The 21,324-nt window shown below is 40.1% G+C and overlaps 1 protein-coding gene across 4 annotated transcripts in view; it reads left to right on the top strand.

Annotated features, from left to right (window-relative positions):
- Nucleotides 1-495: 495 nt before the first annotated feature.
- The window catches only part of ate1 (arginyltransferase 1), a 51,780-nt gene continuing 30,951 nt past the window's right edge, over nt 496-21,324 (top strand). Inside the window, exons 1-8 of one of the 4 annotated variants that reach the window (XM_084947932.1) lie at nt 496-682; nt 4,543-4,606; nt 4,790-4,852; nt 5,034-5,143; nt 5,743-5,970; nt 10,362-10,576; nt 13,314-13,442; nt 14,611-14,739. In XM_084947932.1, the coding sequence (XP_084804058.1) occupies nt 583-682; nt 4,543-4,606; nt 4,790-4,852; nt 5,034-5,143; nt 5,743-5,970; nt 10,362-10,576; nt 13,314-13,442; nt 14,611-14,739 (1,038 nt within the window). In that variant the 5' untranslated portion in view covers nt 496-582. The remainder of the gene's footprint in view (nt 683-4,542; nt 4,607-4,789; nt 4,853-5,033; nt 5,144-5,742; nt 5,971-10,361; nt 10,577-13,313; nt 13,443-14,610; nt 14,740-21,324) is intronic. The other 3 variants (XM_084947930.1, XM_084947928.1, XM_084947931.1) reach the window with 3 other exon arrangements.

The following is a 21,324-nucleotide window of genomic DNA, read 5'->3' as shown; positions in this document are numbered from 1 at the left end:
GAACCTAGTCTGTGGGCTTCCTCATTCCCTGTTACCTGGCTGCTGCATCTTCAGCATCTTTTGTCCAGTATGTCCACTACCCCTCCTCTGCACATGTTCAAACCATCTTAACCTTCTTCTCCAAACTTTATCTCTAAAGTTCTCAACCTGAGCTGTCACTGATAGACAGGATTGTAAATCTGTATATCTTTGTCAGTGAAAGTGAGCATTTTCATCTGCCACCTCCAGTTTCAGCCCTTATCTTTATGCCAGTGCCACTGTCTCCAAACCGTACATTCAGAACATGTTCAGGCCTCTGAACATGCCTTCATCCTCTCCCCTGCCTTCTTCTTCTTCTTCTTAAATATGAAGTTATAAAGTCATTTCTACAGAATGCACTGCAATGCATTATGTTTATTTTGATCCAAAAAACAAAAGCTGTTTCATTTTTTGAGAGTGTTACTTGTAACACTTAAACACTTTTATCAGAACTCCCTTTGTTTTACGCACAACTGATGACGTATTTGCGGTGGGCGGGGTTACATGTCGAGCAAGGCTTGCCCGGTCACCTGTCTCAGCTGTCAGCTGTGTTAGATCTTAAAGATGGCAGGAAATAAGTCTTACACTATAGTAGAATATTTCGGTGGAGAAGATGGCTACCGCTGTGGTTACTGTAAAAGCCAAACGGGAAACTTCTCTCGTGGTAAGTTGGGGATGAAGTGTGTGTATATGTGTGTCTGTGTGGAGGATAGCCGGGGTTCTCTGAACTGGCTTGTGCTAATGACCTAGCTCCGTCTACTTTCTGGCATAATAGCCGGCTAGCTGTTTTTTGCACTGCACCTATCCCTAATGTCAGTGTATTTGAGTATGTTACATAGACTGCACGCACACTGCGAGTGTAAATATTATTTAGCGTTAGCCTGACATCATTTAGATAGGTTTAAGGTTATTGACCTAGCTCAGTTTTTAGCCGTTAGCTTCTAGCCTAGCTTTTGCTTTCTGGGAAACGGAAGAAGGCTTGTAAAATAAATCAGTTAAGGTTATTGTTGAATGTTTTTTTTCTGTAGGACAACAATGTTTAACTTGGGTGTAACAATGCAAATGTAGCATGTTAGCAGTAGATTTGCAGTAGCACCAAGCTAATAGGTAGTCTCTTAAAAAGCAGGACGGAGAAGCAAGGCTGCTGCTCTTAGAAAGTGCAGCTTTCCCTTTTTTTTTGTTATTTGTGATGTGACGCCGAGTTTAGGAAATCTAGGATATTTTTATTTTACGTGGTTTAAAAGTCGTATAATATACAATAGGTGACAGCGAGCGGCGCATGTGTTATAGTACTTTCTCACACTTTGTTTCGGTGTAACAGGTAATGTAGATGGTACTTGGCATTACTTTTTCTTGCGAACTCTGTTCTCTAGCTGTGAGTGACAGAGGGATAACAGTGTACTAGTTGAACAGCCTAATTATAAATGCTGACACGTGGCTATATTTTGGAATATTTAGTAAAAATGAGCCTCGATGATGCAGCGATTCATTTTACTCTTACTTTTTTAAAAGATCTCACTTTCACACAAAAATGAAAACTGTGTGAGAAAGTAAGAGGACACACTGGTGTCATTGATTTGATCTGAGCGGGGCTGAGACAGGTTGACTATAATTAGGGAGGTCCCAGTGTAGTCAATGAGCAACTGGGCACATCGCCTGCAGACAAGAGCTGATGTCTAATCTAAGATAAGAGTGTTAATCTGTTCCTGTTACATCATATGGATACGACAGCTTGCAGTGAAGAAGGGAGACTTTACTACCTGTGTAATTCTTGTAACTATGTAACAGTGCTACAGGGTTGGAAGTGGATGCAGGTCATGTTATATTCTCACTGGCATCATTTTATTTTCCTGGAAAGATGTGAAACATCTTATGCTGTAGATACATGGATTATGTATATAATAGTAGTGCGTCTGTACTGTAGACTTTTCTGAACAGGTGCGTCATACGATGTTTTCCCTTGGTGTGATTGGTGCAGTGATATTATCAACAGTGTTGTCAGATACAAATCAAACGCAACTCCTCACAACAAGAGCACAACATCTGCTCTCATCTGTGTTATTGTGTCTGTCATGCCTGAGTGAAGGCTGAAGAAGGGATCTGGTGTGAGTGGTGAAAACACACTCCAGGTGTGCTGTGAGCCACTGTACTCTTATCCCGCCTGCACATGGAATCCATTCTTTGTATTTTAGACTCATGATTCCTGCCTAACAAATTAGCAGGGCTTTTTCATGACATGTATTGTGTTCAAATAAAAGGAGTTAATTAATCAGCATAATTTAAAGCCTTTTAAGTTAATTTTATATGCTCATTATTGGTTTTAATGCACATGTATATGAGAATGGGACATTTCTGCAATTTCAGAGGGTGTGATCATTTTACAGTCATAGGCCAGAAATATCTGAGAGATTAAATGTGTAGGCCCTAAACTTTTTGTATTTAAGCATAACTTCTCTGGGGTTTTAAACAGAGTGAATTTCAGTGCTCTTTATTTTACCACTGACAGATAAGATAGCTGAAGATCTATGTAACAGGGGGGGACAATGATTTGAATAATGCAACATAAGAAAAAACAAAGATTTTGACATACTGTTTACACATTTATTTATGATGGTGATTCAGTTGTATAGACATACAGTCTAGAAAGTTTTCACAGGAACTTCATGCAGACCTGTGAAAAACTAAGGTCATGTCATGATTCATTTGTAGAATCATCATATTGTAGCAGCAGTAACTTGAAGGAATCATTTTCCATAAGAAAAATGATATGATTTTGTCTCAGTCATGTTGTTTTGGAGGAATTGCTTCAGTTCACTGAAGTTTGCTGTCATTAGTTTATACCCAGGCCCCTGTAATGTCCCACCACACCGTTTGAATTTGGAGGTCTGGACTGTAACTGGGTCACTGCAGTGCCTTTATGTTTTTTTTTTTTTTCTTTCTTTGTCAGCCATTCTGCTGCTTATCGCTTTGCATGACTCAATTGCTACCAACTTTTAGCTGGTATGTAGACGGCTTCACATTTGCCTCTTGAATACTTGAGTATACAGAGGAGTTTATAATCAGCTCAGTGATTGGAAAGTAACCAGGTACAGTGGCTGCAAAAAAACAAACACCACTGCAAAACATCCCCTCCATCACTGTGCTTGACAGCTGGTATGAGCTGTTTACGCTAATATGTTTATGCTAATATTATGCATTATGGTAGATATTTCCACTTTGGCCTCATCATTCCAAAGGACACTGGTCCAGAAGTGTTGTGGTTTGGCCAGATGCAACTTTCAGACATAAGCTGTGCTGCAACATTCTCTTTAGAGAAAAGAGACTTCCTCCTAGTGATCTTTCCAAAGAAGCTATACATGTTCAGTGGTTTTCTATCTGTACTGTATTGAACTTTAACATTTAACACATTAACTGAGGGATGCAGACTTTGAGATGTATCTCTTGGTTGTTTGCCTTTTTTTCGACTTTGGGATGAATTTGTTGAGACTTCCACTTTTGGGACAATTAACACACACCTGAACACTCCAGACAAGCAAACTGCCCAAATCTCTGCTTTGATAGCCTTGGTCACACTTCCTGATGATCATTTAATCAAGTGATTTGTATAGCAGCACCTGACTGCTACTTCTCACCCTAGATCCTATGGAAACAATAAAGGTGCAATTAGTTTTTCACAGTGCTACAGAGAGTCCTGTGAAAAGTTGTGATGTGTGTCAGACATAAAGAAAGCCTGCAGTCTTGCCACTGTGTCTGTTGGAGACTCATCTGTCATTTTGTGGTTCACCAGTGGAGTTTTGCTTGGACTCTAAGCATAATTTTTTTGGAACATAGGAAATTATACTCGACTGAGAGGTTGGTGTGTGTTGTGTGAACTTTTTAACCGTTAATTACCTCGGCTGTTTTAAATTTAAATGGATTGTTTTCTTGCAATAGAAGCTTACGTTTGTTTATGCAGGCTCCAAGAGTGATAGGAAAGTTGAAAGTTGAAAGGAAGAGCTCAGACCTCGGCTCTGGGAAGAGGGATCTGGTCTGGCTACAAATGATAAATTTGTATATTTCCATTGGGGCCTTAAAGTACTGTGGGAATGACCCTTTGGAGACAGTGTTTTAAACTGGAACAAAAATGTGGACCTACCACAAGGCTCTCAACTTCTTGACAGACTATGCCTTGTTTGTATACATACCTCGTATCACAGCTGTTTTAGTTTTACTCACTTGTGAAGAGCCTGACTCGTTCTCCTTGTTTCCGGTTCAGTTTTATCATCAATTTAAACACAGAAGTATTATCTCATTAATAGTTTCTTCCCCGTCCGTTTCGCTTTTTGTGAATAATAGAAAAGGCGTTACCACTTTTATGACCTTAAGCCTGATTGGGCTTAAGGTGAAGAGACTTTTCATACATAACACTGCCTAGGCTTGTTGCCATATTTTCAACGATTGCCATTATGTATAAAATTGTATTTAAATCAATTATACATTTTAAGGAAACAATTTGATTAATTATTTGTTTTGTTTTGATTGTAGGGATGTGGTCCCACACCATGACAGTACAAGACTACCAAGACCTCATAGATCGAGGATGGAGAAGGTGAGTAGCTACTTAGTATCCTGGTTTCAGCCAGTGGTTTCCTGCTTCCATTTGAAACCTTTTCTCCTGAATTCAGTTTAAAAATGGAGTTGTGACTACTTCAAATAAAAATTAATAATTTATTGTCATACTTTTTTTTTTTTTTTTTTCTCCCACAAATCTTGTCCATGTTTTCATTTTCAGAAGTGGGAAGTATGTTTACAAACCCATAATGCAGAAGACATGCTGTCCACAGTATACCATCAGGTAATTTTATTAACTTGCTTACCAAAATTTCCTTTTATGAGTCATGCTTTAAGTAACTTAAGATCTGATAAGACCAAAAAACCTAGAATACACAAGGGTTGTTTGATCTATGTTGAAAAAATACGTTAATTAAATGTTTGCTTTAACAACCAATAACCTTTACCTTGTATCCTCTCTCAAGATGCCACGCTCTGAAATTCCAGCCTTCCAAATCCCACAAGAAAATCCTGAAGAAGATGAACAGATTTATATCCAAAGGGGAGCTGCAAAAGGGGCAGGAAGATTGTGCAGGTATGTATAATATATGAGGTATTAACACATCAATTCATAGTCTCTATTGGTGTACAGTTGGTGGAAAAAATGGCAATACTCTTTAAGCAGTTAGTGCTCTGCGATTGCATATGTGTTGTAGTTTGTAGTGTGAAGCACTACACAGGCTTGACTTGCGTTTGAAACTTAATAAATGTGTGAAAATGACTTGAGTCTGTAATGTATTCATGGACCACAGGTTTTGATATAAATGATGCTGCGAACAGCAGGCAGATTGAGATTTATGGGTTTACACAGGAGTATGGCTGTTCCTCTCTATCAGCTCATAAGAGCTCCATCAGTTGCAAAGCTCACAAACTGTGCACATAACATTTCATCAGAGTCCCCTTCGCAGCAAGGCTTTTTAACTGCAGGATGTCACAGAGAGCAGTCCTGGTGCATGACTGCAGATCAGTAATGTCATATTCTGATGTCAATGATCAGGCGTAAGTAAGCACCCTGGTTTAAAGTACAGTTAGCATTGGGTGCTAATTCAAAAACGAATTCAATTCAAAACAGAAGAGAAGGGAAATTTACAGTGTGCTGTGTGGTGTAAGCGATATTGATTTCCTGCATTATAGGTGAGCCAATGGACTCGGTGTGTGAAGAGGCAGGACCACAGGAACTGAGGAACGTACATTTAAAGTGCACCGCTCTCGCAGACATTCAGAAGGATGCTACAGAGTTTCCATCTACCACAGAAGTTCAGAAGGAGGCAGCAGATGCCACACCTACAGGCTCGCAAACATCACAAAATGATCCAGTGTCTGTACTGGCTGGGACAACAACATCCGCAGCTCCCAAACCAGGTAGGAGTCATCTAAACTAGTGCTGTACTTGCCGTTGCTCGGGGGGAGAAAAAAGTTATGTTAGTACTATAATTAGTTAGCTCATTCTGTTCTATGTGATCTATCAATCTAAACCTGGAGCGGCAGTGATCATAAAAAAATTAAACTAACTAAACTTTTAAAACAATGACATAAATCCCTATATGAACGGCTCAAGCAGCTGTACTATGAAGCCTCAGCAATAAGTAGTGCAGGGTTTTTACCTCTCTCTGCTCTCGGCTTTGTTGCGTGTGCACCTTCTCACACATAAACGGGCTGAAGGTGATATTAATCGAGTTGACGGGGTGTTATTATTTATTACCATCAATGCAATGAAGCTTCCCAGTAAGTGTGAAACCGAAGCGGATAATTTCACGTTGACCTTATTCTTTGTTTTAATAACCCACTAACTGGAAAGGCCGGTTTCTGGGTTATGTGCTTTCAGTCTTGGAGCTCTTCTCAGAAAGCTGCGTTGTTGTTAGGTTACAAAAATACGTGAAACATTTTTGTGTCTTCATCTGTACCGAGTGCTCCGAGTCTCCACAGTCTACTCCAGGAAGGACCTAAGAACGGGATTAGATCAGTCTGGGATTCCAAACAGTTTGATTGTCAGTGACAGCTATGGCTTGACACTTTTTGTCAGGGACAAAGAGGGAAGTAATGCTCTTTAACTGAAAATGCTGTCAGCACAACAGGGGAGAAAAAGCTGTAAGCAAAGCGTTGTTTTTTCACTGTAGATGCTGAGCTGTCAACACTGAACTTCAGATACAGAAAGCAGATCCTGCCACCAGAAAAACAATGGAAACAGACCTTAAAAATGCACTGATCATACAGAGTATTAATGTAGCATTTATGTGGTGAATTTTTATCCTGGCTTGCTATATAAGTAGTTTCCCTTTAGTGTTTTTGGAATTTCTTTGCAGCAATTAAACTTAATTTGGATGTTTTTTTTAAACATTGCAGCTAAGTCAATTTGAATACATGATTACTTATTAATTTTTTTAAATGTAGTCAACTACAACTAAGCTAATAATAAGCCACCTGTGTCTAATCGAGGAATCCTTAGCTGTTTCTACTTAATACTTAATGGCTTCTTTGGTTTTCTGCTTAAATTTATGCTGTCCTGTATCCAATGTGGCCTCATGCTGTGCTCTGCACTAACTGAAGTATCAGATCTTGCCAGAAGGTGTCACTGTTCACCTTGTAAACCAGGCTTCACACTGCAGCATGTTGGTGAATGAGGGCACTGTATGTTCACTGTTTCGTAGGAGTGTGTGTCTGGTTTGGAATTATCTGTCTATGTTCTCCTCCTTATTTTCCAGCACAGGATATCCCCTCAATAATGAATTAATAACACTTATAGGGAAGAGATAATAAACTCCCATTAGACAGAGGAAGTGGCGTTTTTAACAACCTTTAATGTTTCAGGCTTCAGCTGCTTTTTTTCCTTTCCAACTCTGATGAGAACGCCATCCAGCATCATTAATTAAAAGGCAAGAGAGGATGTTGGAGAAATATTATTGTGCAAAATTTTTGTAAATCATGCAATGATTATGAGAAAGGCACTTAACTCAAGGGGTGAACCAGTCTGGCTTTTACACAAGATCAACAACTTGGTAATGAAAACGCATAATTTGTTCCCATTTTTTTGGTGAATCTATGAAAAATGTCAAAGATAATATAGCTTGACAAGAATAAAATAGGATTTTTAGACCAACAAGGTGAGCATTTTACCACATTTACCAAAAACCTGAGAAAACTAGGGGGGAAAAAGAGAAAGTGGCAGACCAAAAAAAAAAAAAAAAAAAAACTACAGCAGGAGAACAGTACACACTGAACTTCCTTAAGAAATGGGGGGGAAATCCAACAAACACCTGACACAGGACCTGAGAGATGCATTAGGGCCTTCAGTTGTTCACTGCTGTTCACCAAAGCCTTATTAGAAATGGTCTCCGTGGAGGCGGGGGTATTGTGAAGCCATTTTTTAAAGGAAACCTGGAGAAAAGGCTGAGGTATGCCAAATTACTCAAGAATTGGACCGAAAATCGGTGAACAAAAGTCACGTGGAATGATGAATCCAAATTTGGTATTTTTGGTTCAAATCATCGTCAGTATGTACAGAAGTAGGTCAAGAATGAGATGGAAAAGTGAGTGTCTACAGCTATTTGTGGAGGCTGTGTCATGGTTTGGGACTATGAACAGAAAAGTATCACCAGATTTTGATCCAACGTCTGATTGGAACAGCTTCATTTTCCAGCAGGAAAATGATGTCAAGCACGATACTAACGCTGTAAACACCACTCACTGGAACACTATCAGTCATGGATTGGCCTCCCCGGAGCCCAGATTTCAACATTATTGAAGCCGTGTGCGATCATGTTTTTCACCGTTAGCAGAAAACAGCTGGACCTCTCTTTCCTCTACTTTTATGACTAGTGCACTTTATAACTTTGGGGAGTTTCCAGTTACCAAAAACTTAAGCGGAACCAGTTTTAATTACAGCAGAGAGTTTAAGTTGGTAGTTTCTCAAGGGTTATACACTGCAATAAATGCCACTGCACACGCAGAACAGAGACGACAGTATCCTCCAACCACTGTAAATCAGTTCTGACTTGTGTGCTGCATGTTTACGTATAGGAAAGCAGTATTTCACATTTCTAGACAGCTTACACTGAGTGTATCTTCTGAAAGCCATATGTGTGCTCGGGGAAGCATGGATAGAGAATGTCATAGATTTTATGAAGCGCTAACTGCTGGAGAAAGTGCATCTGTCTTCCACAGGAACTGGTCTGTCAGACTTTATCTTCACCACAGCTGCATATCCTGTCCTTGGGAGTACCTGGTTTTTTGTGTTTGTGAGGCTAAGAGAGAAAGTGTGTGTCGATGCTGAGAGTGTAATTACTGGGAGAGAGAGGCACATGGACAGAGTAATCATGGATAAGGGTTGCTGTGTTTGTGGTTGAGTCAGTGTGATGAACTCGGTCCAGGCTGTAGTTCCTGTTGTCTGCGTGACCACTCTTCCTTGACATTGGTTTGTTTATTCTGAAAGAGGTAAACTATGTGACCACGCTATCACAGCCACAACTTTGTTTATACCGGAGGTGATTTCTTGCAAGTGCAAACTTCCTTTCGCACCGCTTTTCATTTCCAATAAAACGCTAATGTGGCAATCTTGAGATTAAATATTACGCTGTTAATTTTCTTAGTCACTACATTTATGTGCTCCTATCGCCCCCGATGACTTGACAACAAATCATTTAGAAGAAGAACACAGTAAGCGATAAATAAAAAATACAAAAATATTTTTTAGTTTTAGTTTATGCACTGCAAATGTCATTTCATGTTTTTAGCATATTTTATAGCATAGCTTCAGTTCTGTATTTACTGTTGACAGGATGCAATCTGCCATACAGACACAGGACCTTGAGACAGCTAAAGCTGAATGCTGTGAGTGATTCTTGGCCAGGATCTGTTTCTCTCTCCTCTGTCAGGATCAGGCATCAGGATCTCTCGCTCACTCTCTCTTCCTTGTGACCTCACCGGAGGGGGGAGTTGGTGAATGAGCTGATGGTGGCAGCTGGCAATATGACAAGCAGGAAACGGCTCTCGTTTCCTTATTGCTTCAAACAGGATGTGGGCGTGTAAACTGTTGACATGGGATGCCCGGAGAGCTGAAGGGCTTGGCAAGAGCCCAGGAGGTTGTGGTGGTAGAGGAGGAGAAGAACGAGGAGGAGGGGCAGCAGGATGAGAAGAAGGGACAGGCAGAGATTTAGTAATTTCAGGAACTGTTTCTGTCAGTCTTGCTGATAGAAGGAAAAAAATGCGTGGGTTGTTTTATTTGCGATGTACGATGAGCTGGTCCACTCATTTATTTTCCCACACCAGCAGACCTGATTGTTTTTATTATTAGGTTGGTTTTTTTTGTTATCGCCTAAAAAAACTTTCAAAAAACATGCGATAGCTGCCCATCACTTTGACTCCAGTAGCACATAGAATATTGTTTCATGGCTGCCAAAGCAATGATTTAATGTGAAGACTACTGAGGTAAGGATGGTGATTACCTCAGTCCTCTTTGATTTTTCACTGAAGCAAGCATGGTAACCCATTTGGTCCCATACCCATACATGGTCCAACACATTCTGCCCCACATTTGAGCCTCATCGGTTACAGCGGCTCAAAGTTAAAGCCTTTGTTACTTTTGGTTTATTCTTACCGAAAAAGCAGTCTGAAACTGAAAATGATCATTCTCCCCGAGTCCAGTTTTTAAACTGGATCTTTTACGTCCGTGGCATATTCTCACCGTGTCTTTGCATAAAATTAAAGCGATAATGCACATTCAGGAAACCTTTGACATTTCTCCTTCTGTCTTGCAGGGAATGGAGCCGATCCTAGCCGCCCGCTGTGTAGGAAGGCCAAAGAGTTGAGGAAAGAGCGGCGTCTTCAGAAAGAACAAATGAGGCAAAATGGCGACGGCGTTTCCTCCACTGTCTCTCCTAACCAACCCACTCCTAGTCAGAACAACCAATCAAAAACATTGGAAGACTTCATCAGCGAATCATTGCCTGAAAACTCTGCTCATTGCCTTGAGGTGAACAAAAATATTGTGGAGCAAACTTTTGTTCCTCTTTTTTTTCTGTAACTTTAAATAATCATTAACCTATTTTGATGATTCTGTCATTAAGAAATAGTGTTCTTAGTCTAGCTTTCAGGCTTTGTAATGTTTGGACTTAGCTAGCTCGAACATTTGGTCTCACAGAGCTCTTCCCCAGCTCCAGTGACTTCACATGTGTTTATGTGTACGGATAGGATAGCTAGCCAAAGCGGAGTGGAAAAACCACCTCTTCCTACTTCGAATTCAACCAAATGACAGGCACACCACACGAAATGGGTTGCATTACTCTGCTGATGACATTAAAACCACAGCACCCAGCTCAGCCAGTATGAGAAGACATGGAAATGAACTTTTGGCAGGCAGGAGAACAATGTAGAAGAGAGATCCCTGGCTAAACCTCCATCTGAGGTTGGTAGAGTAACGTCATTCCTGGTCTTGACCAAGATTTAAGCCAGATGCAGTGATGAACCAGGCAGTGTCTGTCTTTTGTCTCTGTACCCCGTGAGACTAGAGAGCTCTTTTCAGTTGGATTCATTTGTTTGCTTGGAATTATAATTCAATTCTCTTTAGAGGCCCCGCACACAATGTTATCCGATGCAAATGGAGGTTAATTATATTTTACAAGTCATACAATTTGGAGAGGCTTCTACTTGACCCATTTAGCTCTTTATTATTATACAACATAGAGCAGGGCTGCAACAGATTTCTGGCTAAGGAACATTTTGAATCATTAGCAGTTTAGCAAATCACTCTGATGTTGTCAGTTGGATGTGTCTTGTGTTGATCCTGAAGTGTTGTCACACCAGTGCCAGATGATTATTGTGTTTACACTAGAGCAATTAAGTGTAGTCAAGCTCAGTTTCTTCATAAACACATCTGTTTAAGATGTCACACTCGAGAATACACTGCAGGATACATAAAAAAAAAAACAAACAAAAAACCTTGCAGGGTCCATATAAAACGTGGAAATGGAAATTTGGTGATTAAGCATCTTCACTTTGGCTTTGCTATAAGATCACCGTCGCTTTCTGCAAATCTTCATTGTTTATATTTCTCTTTTGCTACGATTGATTCTGTGTCCTTGGACGAGCTCACTGCTTTTGCAGATCAGAGAGATGAGTCATAGGGACAGGGAAGACGAGTTTAGATGACCATGCAGTGCAGCCGGGTTCTGCATGCCGCCACTTGGGGTCAGTGTGACAACATGATACAAATCCCCTCAGGCACCTCTGCAAAGTATGGAACTGCTCTTCCCCTTAAGAGTGCCTGTGTACAGCCTCTACAGTTTTTTCATATTTCCATAGATGTTCTTTTATCCCATTACTTAATATGCAGTGGTTTGGCAGTCAGTTTTCTCGTCTGTCCTTTTACTTATAACAGTGCAAAGAAAGGCCTTGAGGGTTCATGACAAAATATCATTAAGATACAACACTTTTCTTTAATAAATTTTAATTAGCTAAACAAAGTGCAGTTGTGTTGTTTGGCTTTATTTGAACATTCTTAAGCAATTTAAGTTGGTTTTGAATTTCAAGTCTGTTTTGAGAACTGGAAATTTCATTTCCATGCTGTCTGCTAGTGGTGCGAGTTTCCCCCAATTTTCTTTTCTTTTTTTTTTTTTTTTTTTTTGAACTTATCAAAAATGTATATCTCCAGATTAAGAACAATATTAAGACGAGCAAACTTGAGACGTTCAGCATCTCTGTTTGACTAAAGGATGCTGATGCCAAATGTTCATATGAGAGACCTAAGAGTTAAGTTCCAAGCCAAACAAACCCCAAGTTCAGTTCATCTGTCGTGTCCTTCCAGGGGATTTATATGGCACAGCCTCTGTGGCCAACAAAAGCTTCAAAATGAGGAGACAGTTAATTAAATGGGGCCGGACGATGAGAGAAGGATCCTTTCATTTTTTTTAATATTAGCAGCATTGGTCAGTTTTTCTTTCCCCGTCTTTCTATCAAAGACTTTTCCTGATCTTCTCTGTTGAAGTTTGAGCTTATCATATATGCCTAGTTGGATTCACTGCTTCATAAGTACACATGTGATTGATGCATCATAATTTTTCTATGCACCTGTCATTATTGTATGTAAAAAAAATTAACCTATTATAACTTATTAGGCCACTTAGGTTGCCTAATTGTGTTCTTATACTAGGTTACCTGAACTGTGGTTTTAATGTTTGTCATGCTTTTGATGACATGGCAGAGCTGAAGAAATGCTCCGCCATTTATCCCCATTTATCCCAAAAAGCACATTAGCAAATATGTTAATGATTCTTGTGTCACAAGAAAGATGGACATAACACACCCACTTTCATGAAGCCACATCTTACACAAACATCTATTAAAAACTAAAGATATTTGTGTGTGTGATTGGATTAGCTAGATTATATTTTATAAAATGAGATTTTTCTCCAAAGGATTCACTACAACTTGAGCTTAAGGTCTCGTACAGCTGTCGTAGGTGAAAAGAAGCCTTTGATTAAAATGAAATGATATCTTAGGAGTTGTAAGTGCTGTGATTTATTTGCAAAAGATGGTTTTAAGAGGGTGTGCTTATGTTAGTCTTTCTTCCCTTTATGGTCTTTTTTTGTTTTGTTAGTTTAATTTTTAGTTTTTTTTTTTCTTAATTGGGCATTTTCAATAACCACTTATACTTTTCTCATTGCTTCTTACATTTTATTGTTAACTCTTGTTTGCCCATATTCTTTTTGAAGGTGAGGCTAGTGCGCTCCAATCCCCCTAGCCCGCAGTTCAAAGCTTCTTTCGACGCCTCCTACCAGGTGTACAAACTCTACCAGATGGCCATTCACAAGGACCCTCCTGACAAACCCACCGAGAGCCAGGTCAGAGGGTGGGAGGCATAGGTCAACCTTTTCTAGGGGTACCCAGGGAGGGAGGGAGAGGGTCGACAATTGTGGGGACCTAGAAAGGAAATAAAAGGCTTTGATGTATTCCATTTTTGTACTTATTCATACAGGAATATCATTCAATTCAATCATTTAAGCATCATTGCATTTGTATAACTGGGTTCGGTCACTGTGAACTTTTAGAATTAGACTTGAATGGATAAATAATTTGTGTTGGAACTTTGAAACAAGAATTAAGTTAAATAGTCTTAAGCATCTGCTTGAATGGGGAAAGTGAATTAACATGCTAGTATTAAAGAGAGGGTATCTGTATAAATGCGAAAGTCAAAGGGAGAGGAAATGGAGGGGAAAATGTTTCCATACGCCAGGGTTGAGAGCGGTGTTTCTCCAGGTGTCTGACTTGGCCCTTGGTCAGCCAGCCGGGTCGTTAGTATTGAGCTGTTTTTAGTTTGGGGGTTGAGGTAGTTTGTCAGCTGACCCCTCCCGACCTTCACACATTTACCCTGTCTGTGTCTACTGTCACCCTGCCCTCACGATAGTTTCAGTTTCTGAACTAGAGTATGATTTGAATTTGGAACTGGAGCTCGTAGTGTTTGTGTGGTTTTAATTTTCTTGCGTGCGTTCAGTTCAACCTTGTTTACCTTTTTGAGGAGAGTCTGCGGTGTTGGACAAGAATCTGTACACGTCCCGCTTAGATGATCCACTCAGACAGGCTTCTGCTGCTCTGGACCTCGCACGCACTGACGCTGGGTTCAGTCTGGTATTACCAGTCCTCTTCAGCCATTCTGTGGTAATAGCTGGGCGGTGCACTAGCCTCATCCTCAAGTTTCTCATTACGTTATTGCTGTGAAAATACACCATCAGTCTCCTAGATGCCGAATGTTTGCTTGCGCTGATATTTGTGTGCCCGGCAATCTGATTTGAATAAACCAGTAACCAAGTGCTGTGTTACCAGCTTTTCTCAAGGGCTAGGAGACTGATGCCAACGCTATGATACCAAAGTGACTACATAATGCACTGTTGATTCCAGCACTGTCCACGTCCTCCGCCCTCCCTTTTCTAGCTGCTCACTGTCCTCGTATGCATTGTTTATTGTTGTAAAACCTCCCTTCACCTCCCCTCCCCCAACACCCTGTGCTTGAAGGTGAGGCTAGTGCCAGTGAACTTTGAGGACCCTCAATTCATGGCGTCGTATCAGCAGTCGGCAGCGCTGTACGCCCAATACCAGATGGCCATTCATGGTGATGACCCCAGCGAATGTAGTGAGAGTGAGGTACTGCATGATTATTATTCCACACCTGGTTGGGAGCTGCTGCACACGCTCGTTCAACGTTCTTGCTGCTTTTTGACTTTTTTTTTTTCTTTCTTTTACATACAATACAGTACAATTTTATTTATATAACACATTTAAAACCAGGGGTTGTTAGATAAAACAGGCACTTTGAAAATACTGTCTTACAATTAGTAGTAGTAACAGCAATATTCATTTTTGTACTGTATTTTGGGGATTTTGTGGTCTAAATGAATAGTCGGGGGTGTACTGGGATTACAAAAATTTATTCTGTTCATCACCAGAACATTGACTGGACCTTGTAAAAACATAAAAAATTTTGTCTGTGTTATAATTTTTAAATTTACATATTATAAAATTACTGTAAAATATATAAAAGGGCATGAAAAGAGTTTTTTCCTAGGTTTTTTTTGCAGTGAATGAGTAGGAATCATTGTGAATATAAAACCTGACCTAAGCAGTGATAATAATTAATGAAACGCATTAAATTATATGTATACACACCAGGTTTCTCCACGTTCTATATCAATAAACGAAGAGAAAATAAAGTCTAGTCAGGATGCAGAAACTGCTGGACAACCTGAGAGGGCCTTTTGTCCCTCTGGGCTGGAAAAATGGCTTCCTCCTCCTCCCCCTCCTGCCAGCAGGCCGCAGTAAATTACTGAATTCTCCAACTTGTAAAAGTAAGGTAATTAATAAATAATAAAAGCTGTCAGATTGGGCAGACTGTGGCAGATTCTTTCCTAGTGCCATAACCTTAGCTCTATCAATAGAGCGCATGTGTTTGTGCACAGTCTTAGCTCAGGGTAATAACTGTAGTGTAGTTTTAAGAATTAGACTAATAATATCTTCAAAATAGAAAATGAAAATGTTGTGCTAAAAACTCTGATGTCTGTTGAGTTTCCAGAAATAAAGTTTTTTTATTTTATTGGTTTTCCACGTTGGATAACCACATGTGTAGTGTACAAGCCCAGGGTCACATAAGATTAGGTAATTACTTTCAAATGCAGCCTCATTAATTGTAATTTACCTTCACATCTGTAGTTTAGAGTGGTAGAGAGATGCCTACGCTTTAGATTGTAACAACACAGTTATTATATGGGCTGTAATTAGTATGAGAGTATGTGTGGAATACACTGCTTTCTGTGCTTCATGGCAAGTCTGTATGGTGGACATAAGTCATGTTCACACCACAAGATGTATGAAATGTGGCTGTGGCACTGGGACCAGAAACATGTTTGTACAAGAAGTTGGAGGGCGGGCTTCTTGGATGGGCTGTACCTCACAGCACGCCATATTATTGGTGAGATAATTTCAATAAAAATGCTCCAAAATGCAACGGCATCACAAACATGTTCAAGAGATCTGGCTCAGTGAATCAAATTAGCTACAGTAACACCTAGTCAGCACCCAGCTGTCACTCAAATGCACCACACTCCTAATTATAAGTATGTTATAAAAAAATGCATCTAATAAAGAGGGGGGATTAGATACAGGGTCTAAAACATTAAACAAGTTAATTTCTTCTGGGAGAATATTTGGGATTAACCAACTGACATGGCTTGAAAAATGATCCCTGTATGGAAGTGGTGTTTCGTCCATTTACTCCAGTGTTCAAGAATTGATAGCGTGACATAAATAACATTTTATGTTTTCGTAGCTCTTTTACCCCTTTCTGAAAACTTGGGACTGAACTTAACTCATCTGATAAAAGTTTATAAAGTCTTAAAGCCAGGGGTGTCGCTGCTTTACCTGGCAATCATTTGGTCATAATGTAACCTGCAGCTGCCAGCTAGTCAACCACTTTTGGTGAGTGAAATGATCCTACTTTTTACTTGGGTAGCAGCTATCCTTGTCTGTGTGATACGTACAATCTTTGGATCTTGCTAACCAAGCTTCCTAGTTTTTTTTTTTTTTTTTCTTCATGCACCAAAAAGACATGACAATAAAAATAAACACAACATGGCAGCTGCCATTTTACAGTGAGACAAAAGAATACGTGATACTACAGACTTGATCAATTTCTTATAAACAGTCTAGGGCAGTGGTTCTCAAAGTGTGTGGAGCGCCCCACTGGTGGGACGCAGGTTACCTGGCAGAAAAGTCATGCGGAGCTAATGCTTAACATTGGAATCACTTTTACGGCGGAACAAAGAAATTCGCAGCAGTTACATTAATAATTTCCGAATCATCAACCACATGTTCGCACTTTTCAGTACACTTCTTTATTGCAGCTGTCGACTTACACACACGGCTGCAGCTTTTCGGCTATAGCCTACACACATCAACAACAACAACCGGCCCTAGTTCATTCTGTTTTAAGCAGGCGTGATTGGGGAGGCCACTGAGGTGCGTCCACTTCCTCTCAGCCCTGCCACAGCTCTGCAGTCAAAAACAGGCTCACTGCAGCCACTAAGAGTGAATAGTATTAAATTCTCACTAAATTAGATATTTTTCATCTCTGTTCACAAGTTTCTAGATTCCTTTTTTATAAGACTAAAACTTAAGTTTATTTTTCCATGTTTGGCAATGTTCACATTCTGTTTAACTTGTTGCTTTTTTGAATAAGTGGTGCAGACTAATGAAGCAGTCTAGTGACAAAAGTTACAAATATTTTTTTGAAATAAAAGTTGTTTGTTTAAAACAAAAATTACTGAAGGATTCATTGTGAATGAGTTTGTTATCCAAATAAAATTGCAGCTAGGCTTTTCTGCCATTGTTCTTCCTGCCATGTAGGGAATGATGTAAAAAGTTTGAGAACCACTGGTCTAGAGGATTGACTCAGATTTAGAGCCTGTGTCAAGTGGTCACCGGAGGAACTGCAGTTTTTGTAAAATCCACTTTGGCTTCATTTTTCAACCCCTGAAGTTGCTGCTCGATTAGGACACGTTTTTATCTTCGGCTGAAGTAAAGCTAGTCCAGGGCATGTTTGATTGAACCTGAGCGATTGTGGTTTGATGACTTTTCTTTTCTCCAGTCGCGCTACAGTAATTTTATGTACAGACCAGGCCTTAATTGTTCCCACTCAAACAAATTTGACTTTATTTTCCCCCTAGTTGGAATACTGTGACACCCACTCCCGAGCCCATAACACTACTGATTTTATTGTCTTGCCCGTCAAGCTCCTGGTAAACTCCTCTAATTCCCAGAATCTTAGACCACCCCCATCTCCCTCCACCTATTGTCCTGAATAAGGGAAATTCGTTGTTGATGGCACATTTTGGTGAAATGCCATTTGCCTGCTGCTGCTGCTACTTAGGAAGTTGATCCATTTAGCATTTGTTTAGGTATTTATTAATCCATTAAAGTATTCCCTCAGGATAGGATCTAGATTGTTGTCAGCCTATGTTTGAACAAAGTGATGGGAGACCTTCTGTGTGCGTGCAAGCTGAACTACCTTGCCAAGATTGTTCAATCATTAGACAGTAAGATGTCCTAGAGGGTAATTGCTTTGTTTATTTTAGGATGTATGCATTTCCTGTCATGCCACAAGTGAAAGGCAGCCAGACGTTTTTCTTTCCACGTCCAGTCATTGTTTCCTGACAGAGTTGAAGCCCACACTGGCAATTATTTAGATGCATGCACATACAAACACTCTCGCTGGCACTTATTGGTCTTAACTGTTGTGCTGAGCCATGACTCTCAGTTCCTGCACATGTGGCTTTCATTTTCAAGAAAACAAACCCTGTTAAATCTGCATTTACTCTGCTTGATGGCCAGTACTTTTACCAAGACACTTGGAGAAAAATATATGGAAAAAGTTGAGACATGGCAGTAACAGTCATCTGTAAAATGGAAGAAATGATTGAAATTTTGGCACAGACTATGTCAAAGCTATTTGCAACATGGTTATGCATAGCAGAGACATTCAATAACACCATCTAAACCACATTGCCGTTGTCCACCCAGTTCCTTGTATTATCTGGAACTGCTTTGAACGCCTTTTAAAATGAACAGGGACGCATGTTTGTGAAGGAAAAAAAGAGTGTTAGACATTTAAAGGGTGAAACCTTGTTGCTCAAATAAGTACAGTACAATTTTAGAGAGTACAGAGCACAATGACGAGAGGTCTAAGTAGCAATTAGGCTTAAGCAGATGCGTGTGTTTATGTGCAATCTGTGTGTGTGTGTGTGTGTGTGTGTGTGTGTTTGAGACGGCTTCTTGCACTCCTAATCGTACACAGATGAGTGTTTGCTGTAAGAAAGGGAGAGTTTGAGAGGAAGTGATGAACTCCATGTGTTCAGTCATTGCTCTGAATAGAGCGTAGTTGATGTGCTGTTGTATTAAGAGATGGAAGCACAGGAGTAGCTGTTTTCATATGTATTCATGCCTTAAGTGAGTGCACTCCCACTCGAGTTTGTGTACGTGTGTCAGACTCACAGAGCTGTTGTTTGTCAGAGAACAAACAGGGGGTCAACCCTGCTGTGCTCCAGGAGAGTGATTTCAGGCAAACACAGCTACACTGCACTATTGGTTAAAAGAAGAATTAGAAAGAGGGACAGGAGGTATTCAGAAAACACACATATGCAAATTTTCATACATGAGTAAAAGATCACACGTATATTTTCTATATTTTCCTAATCAAATCAGGATTTCACCACAAGGTCAGTGTGAGATTCTCTCTCACACACACTCGTTTGCACACGTTGTAGCTTGGCCTCTACAGATGATGTCATCTAATAACTGCAGCTGTTGTTCACTTGCTAAACCATTTAGTTGAGTTTTTTTTTTTGTGAGTTTTTAACAAAAGTTTCATTTATGCCCTTCAGCAGTACTGCACAGTGGGAGTCTTTGCTGTTGGTAATTTGTCGACTGGCAGAGCAGTAGTCACTGCAGAGGTAGGAGTGGAAAATTACATTCTACTGGCATGGCTACACAGGCGAGGGGATTTGACAGGCGGGTTTTTTGCATGAGCGAAGATCATTGTCGACTCAACAGATCTTGTCATTGCACTTCTGTTGGAACATGTTTAAAAAAAAAAAAAAAAAACTGTGCAAAATACTTTTCTGTTTAGTAGGGGAATTGGGGAAAATGTGTAGAAATGCAGTGTTGTCCAAAGATCAACCTAAGCTTATGGGGTTGTGTAGTGGCTTTGAAGAGGAGACTGTAACGTTCCACTAATATTTGGGAAGTTGCAGGGTGAGAATCATCAGTCCATAGATTTCTGTTCATCCCCACTTCATCTTGGTGTGAGGTTGGGTCCAGGGGAAAGGCATCTTGTTGTAGTATTCAGCACCGCAGGGGACAAGGTTTGTGAGAATTTTATAGCCCACATCAACACCCCTCTGCAAGAGCTGTGTGCACCGTTGCAATGCATGAATAGTTTTGTTGTTTTGAGTGCTTTATGCTTAAGTCTTTCCTTTTGTTGCAATCCTTCGTTTTAAAGTTTTTGCTTATTTTTACGACTTAAATTTCTTATGGATGTCGTCATTTTTCTGATGAGAGTCCAGTTTAAGTGAGGGAGTTTAAAAGATGGTAAAAATGGTTGTTGGTGTCAGTCAAAGGCAAAATGGAAATGACGGATGACAGTTCATCATCCTTTCGCTGCGCTCTGCCAAAAACATCTCCCATGCTGGTGACACTGCATTAGTGTCACCAGCACTGTGGCAGATGCAGGAGGAAACGCACACTCTGTTGGATGAGCTCAGGCTGCTGGCTGGGTTTGCGAGGTGCACTAAAGCCAGCACTGCCCCACCTAGTGAACCATGCCTTGAGCAGTCATTACGATTACTAGCTTTACTGCTGTGCACATACTCAGTCACTTACTCACAAGCAGAGCATGTTGGTGCGCTTCTGGGAAATTCTGGCAACTCCTAGAGAACCTACGTGTTAATAATAAGCAAAGACAGATAATCTGTCTTTAAATGGCCAACACAGCCTTCAGTCAGTCTAGATGCTATAAAAACAAAATAAGTAGTCTCATTTCATTGTCAGCAACTTTGATGGAAATAAAATTGCAAGTGCTAATTTTTATTGGCTTTTGTTTACACTGTTATTCTTCAGGACATAATATAAAGAATTAGATTACTTTGATATACGAGTTAGTCATAATGACAAAATACAATATTTTCAGCACAAATCAGATGGACTGAAAATTAGTATCACCGTTTAACAAGTGTTCAAACACTAGCTGGTTGGATAGAATCAGAAGCAACACAAAATAATTATCAATGGAAATGCATTTGCTGGCGGATAAGGGTCATTGTGCAATACAGTGTGTATCGTTGTTTATGGAATCACATCTGGACCCTCACTGTCCGTGTTTACAATACTTTGGTGCTGATATAGATCTATGTTCTGCTCCTCAAACAGTGGACCCCAAGGTAAACATATCTGCAAACGAATGACACAGCTGGATTGTAGCATGTCTTTGTAAAATATGAGCAAGGGTCTGTGTTATGTGCTCATTGAGTAAACTTAAATCTGTCAGTCACCACTTTGGCGTTCTGGTTGTCATTACAAAACGGTTTTGGACCTAAACATGGACACCGCTCTCAACCCCACTGCTAAAAATGAACTCCAGGAAATGGTAGAGAGAATGGAAGAAAAATGACATATTTTCCACCC

This window comes from Perissodus microlepis, chromosome 13 (genome assembly GCF_051167445.1).
Source record: "Perissodus microlepis isolate ML-2025 ecotype Zambia chromosome 13, ASM5116744v1, whole genome shotgun sequence".
NCBI classification, from domain to species: Eukaryota; Metazoa; Chordata; class Actinopteri; order Cichliformes; family Cichlidae; genus Perissodus; species Perissodus microlepis.
This window is presented reverse-complemented; position numbering and strand designations above follow the sequence as displayed.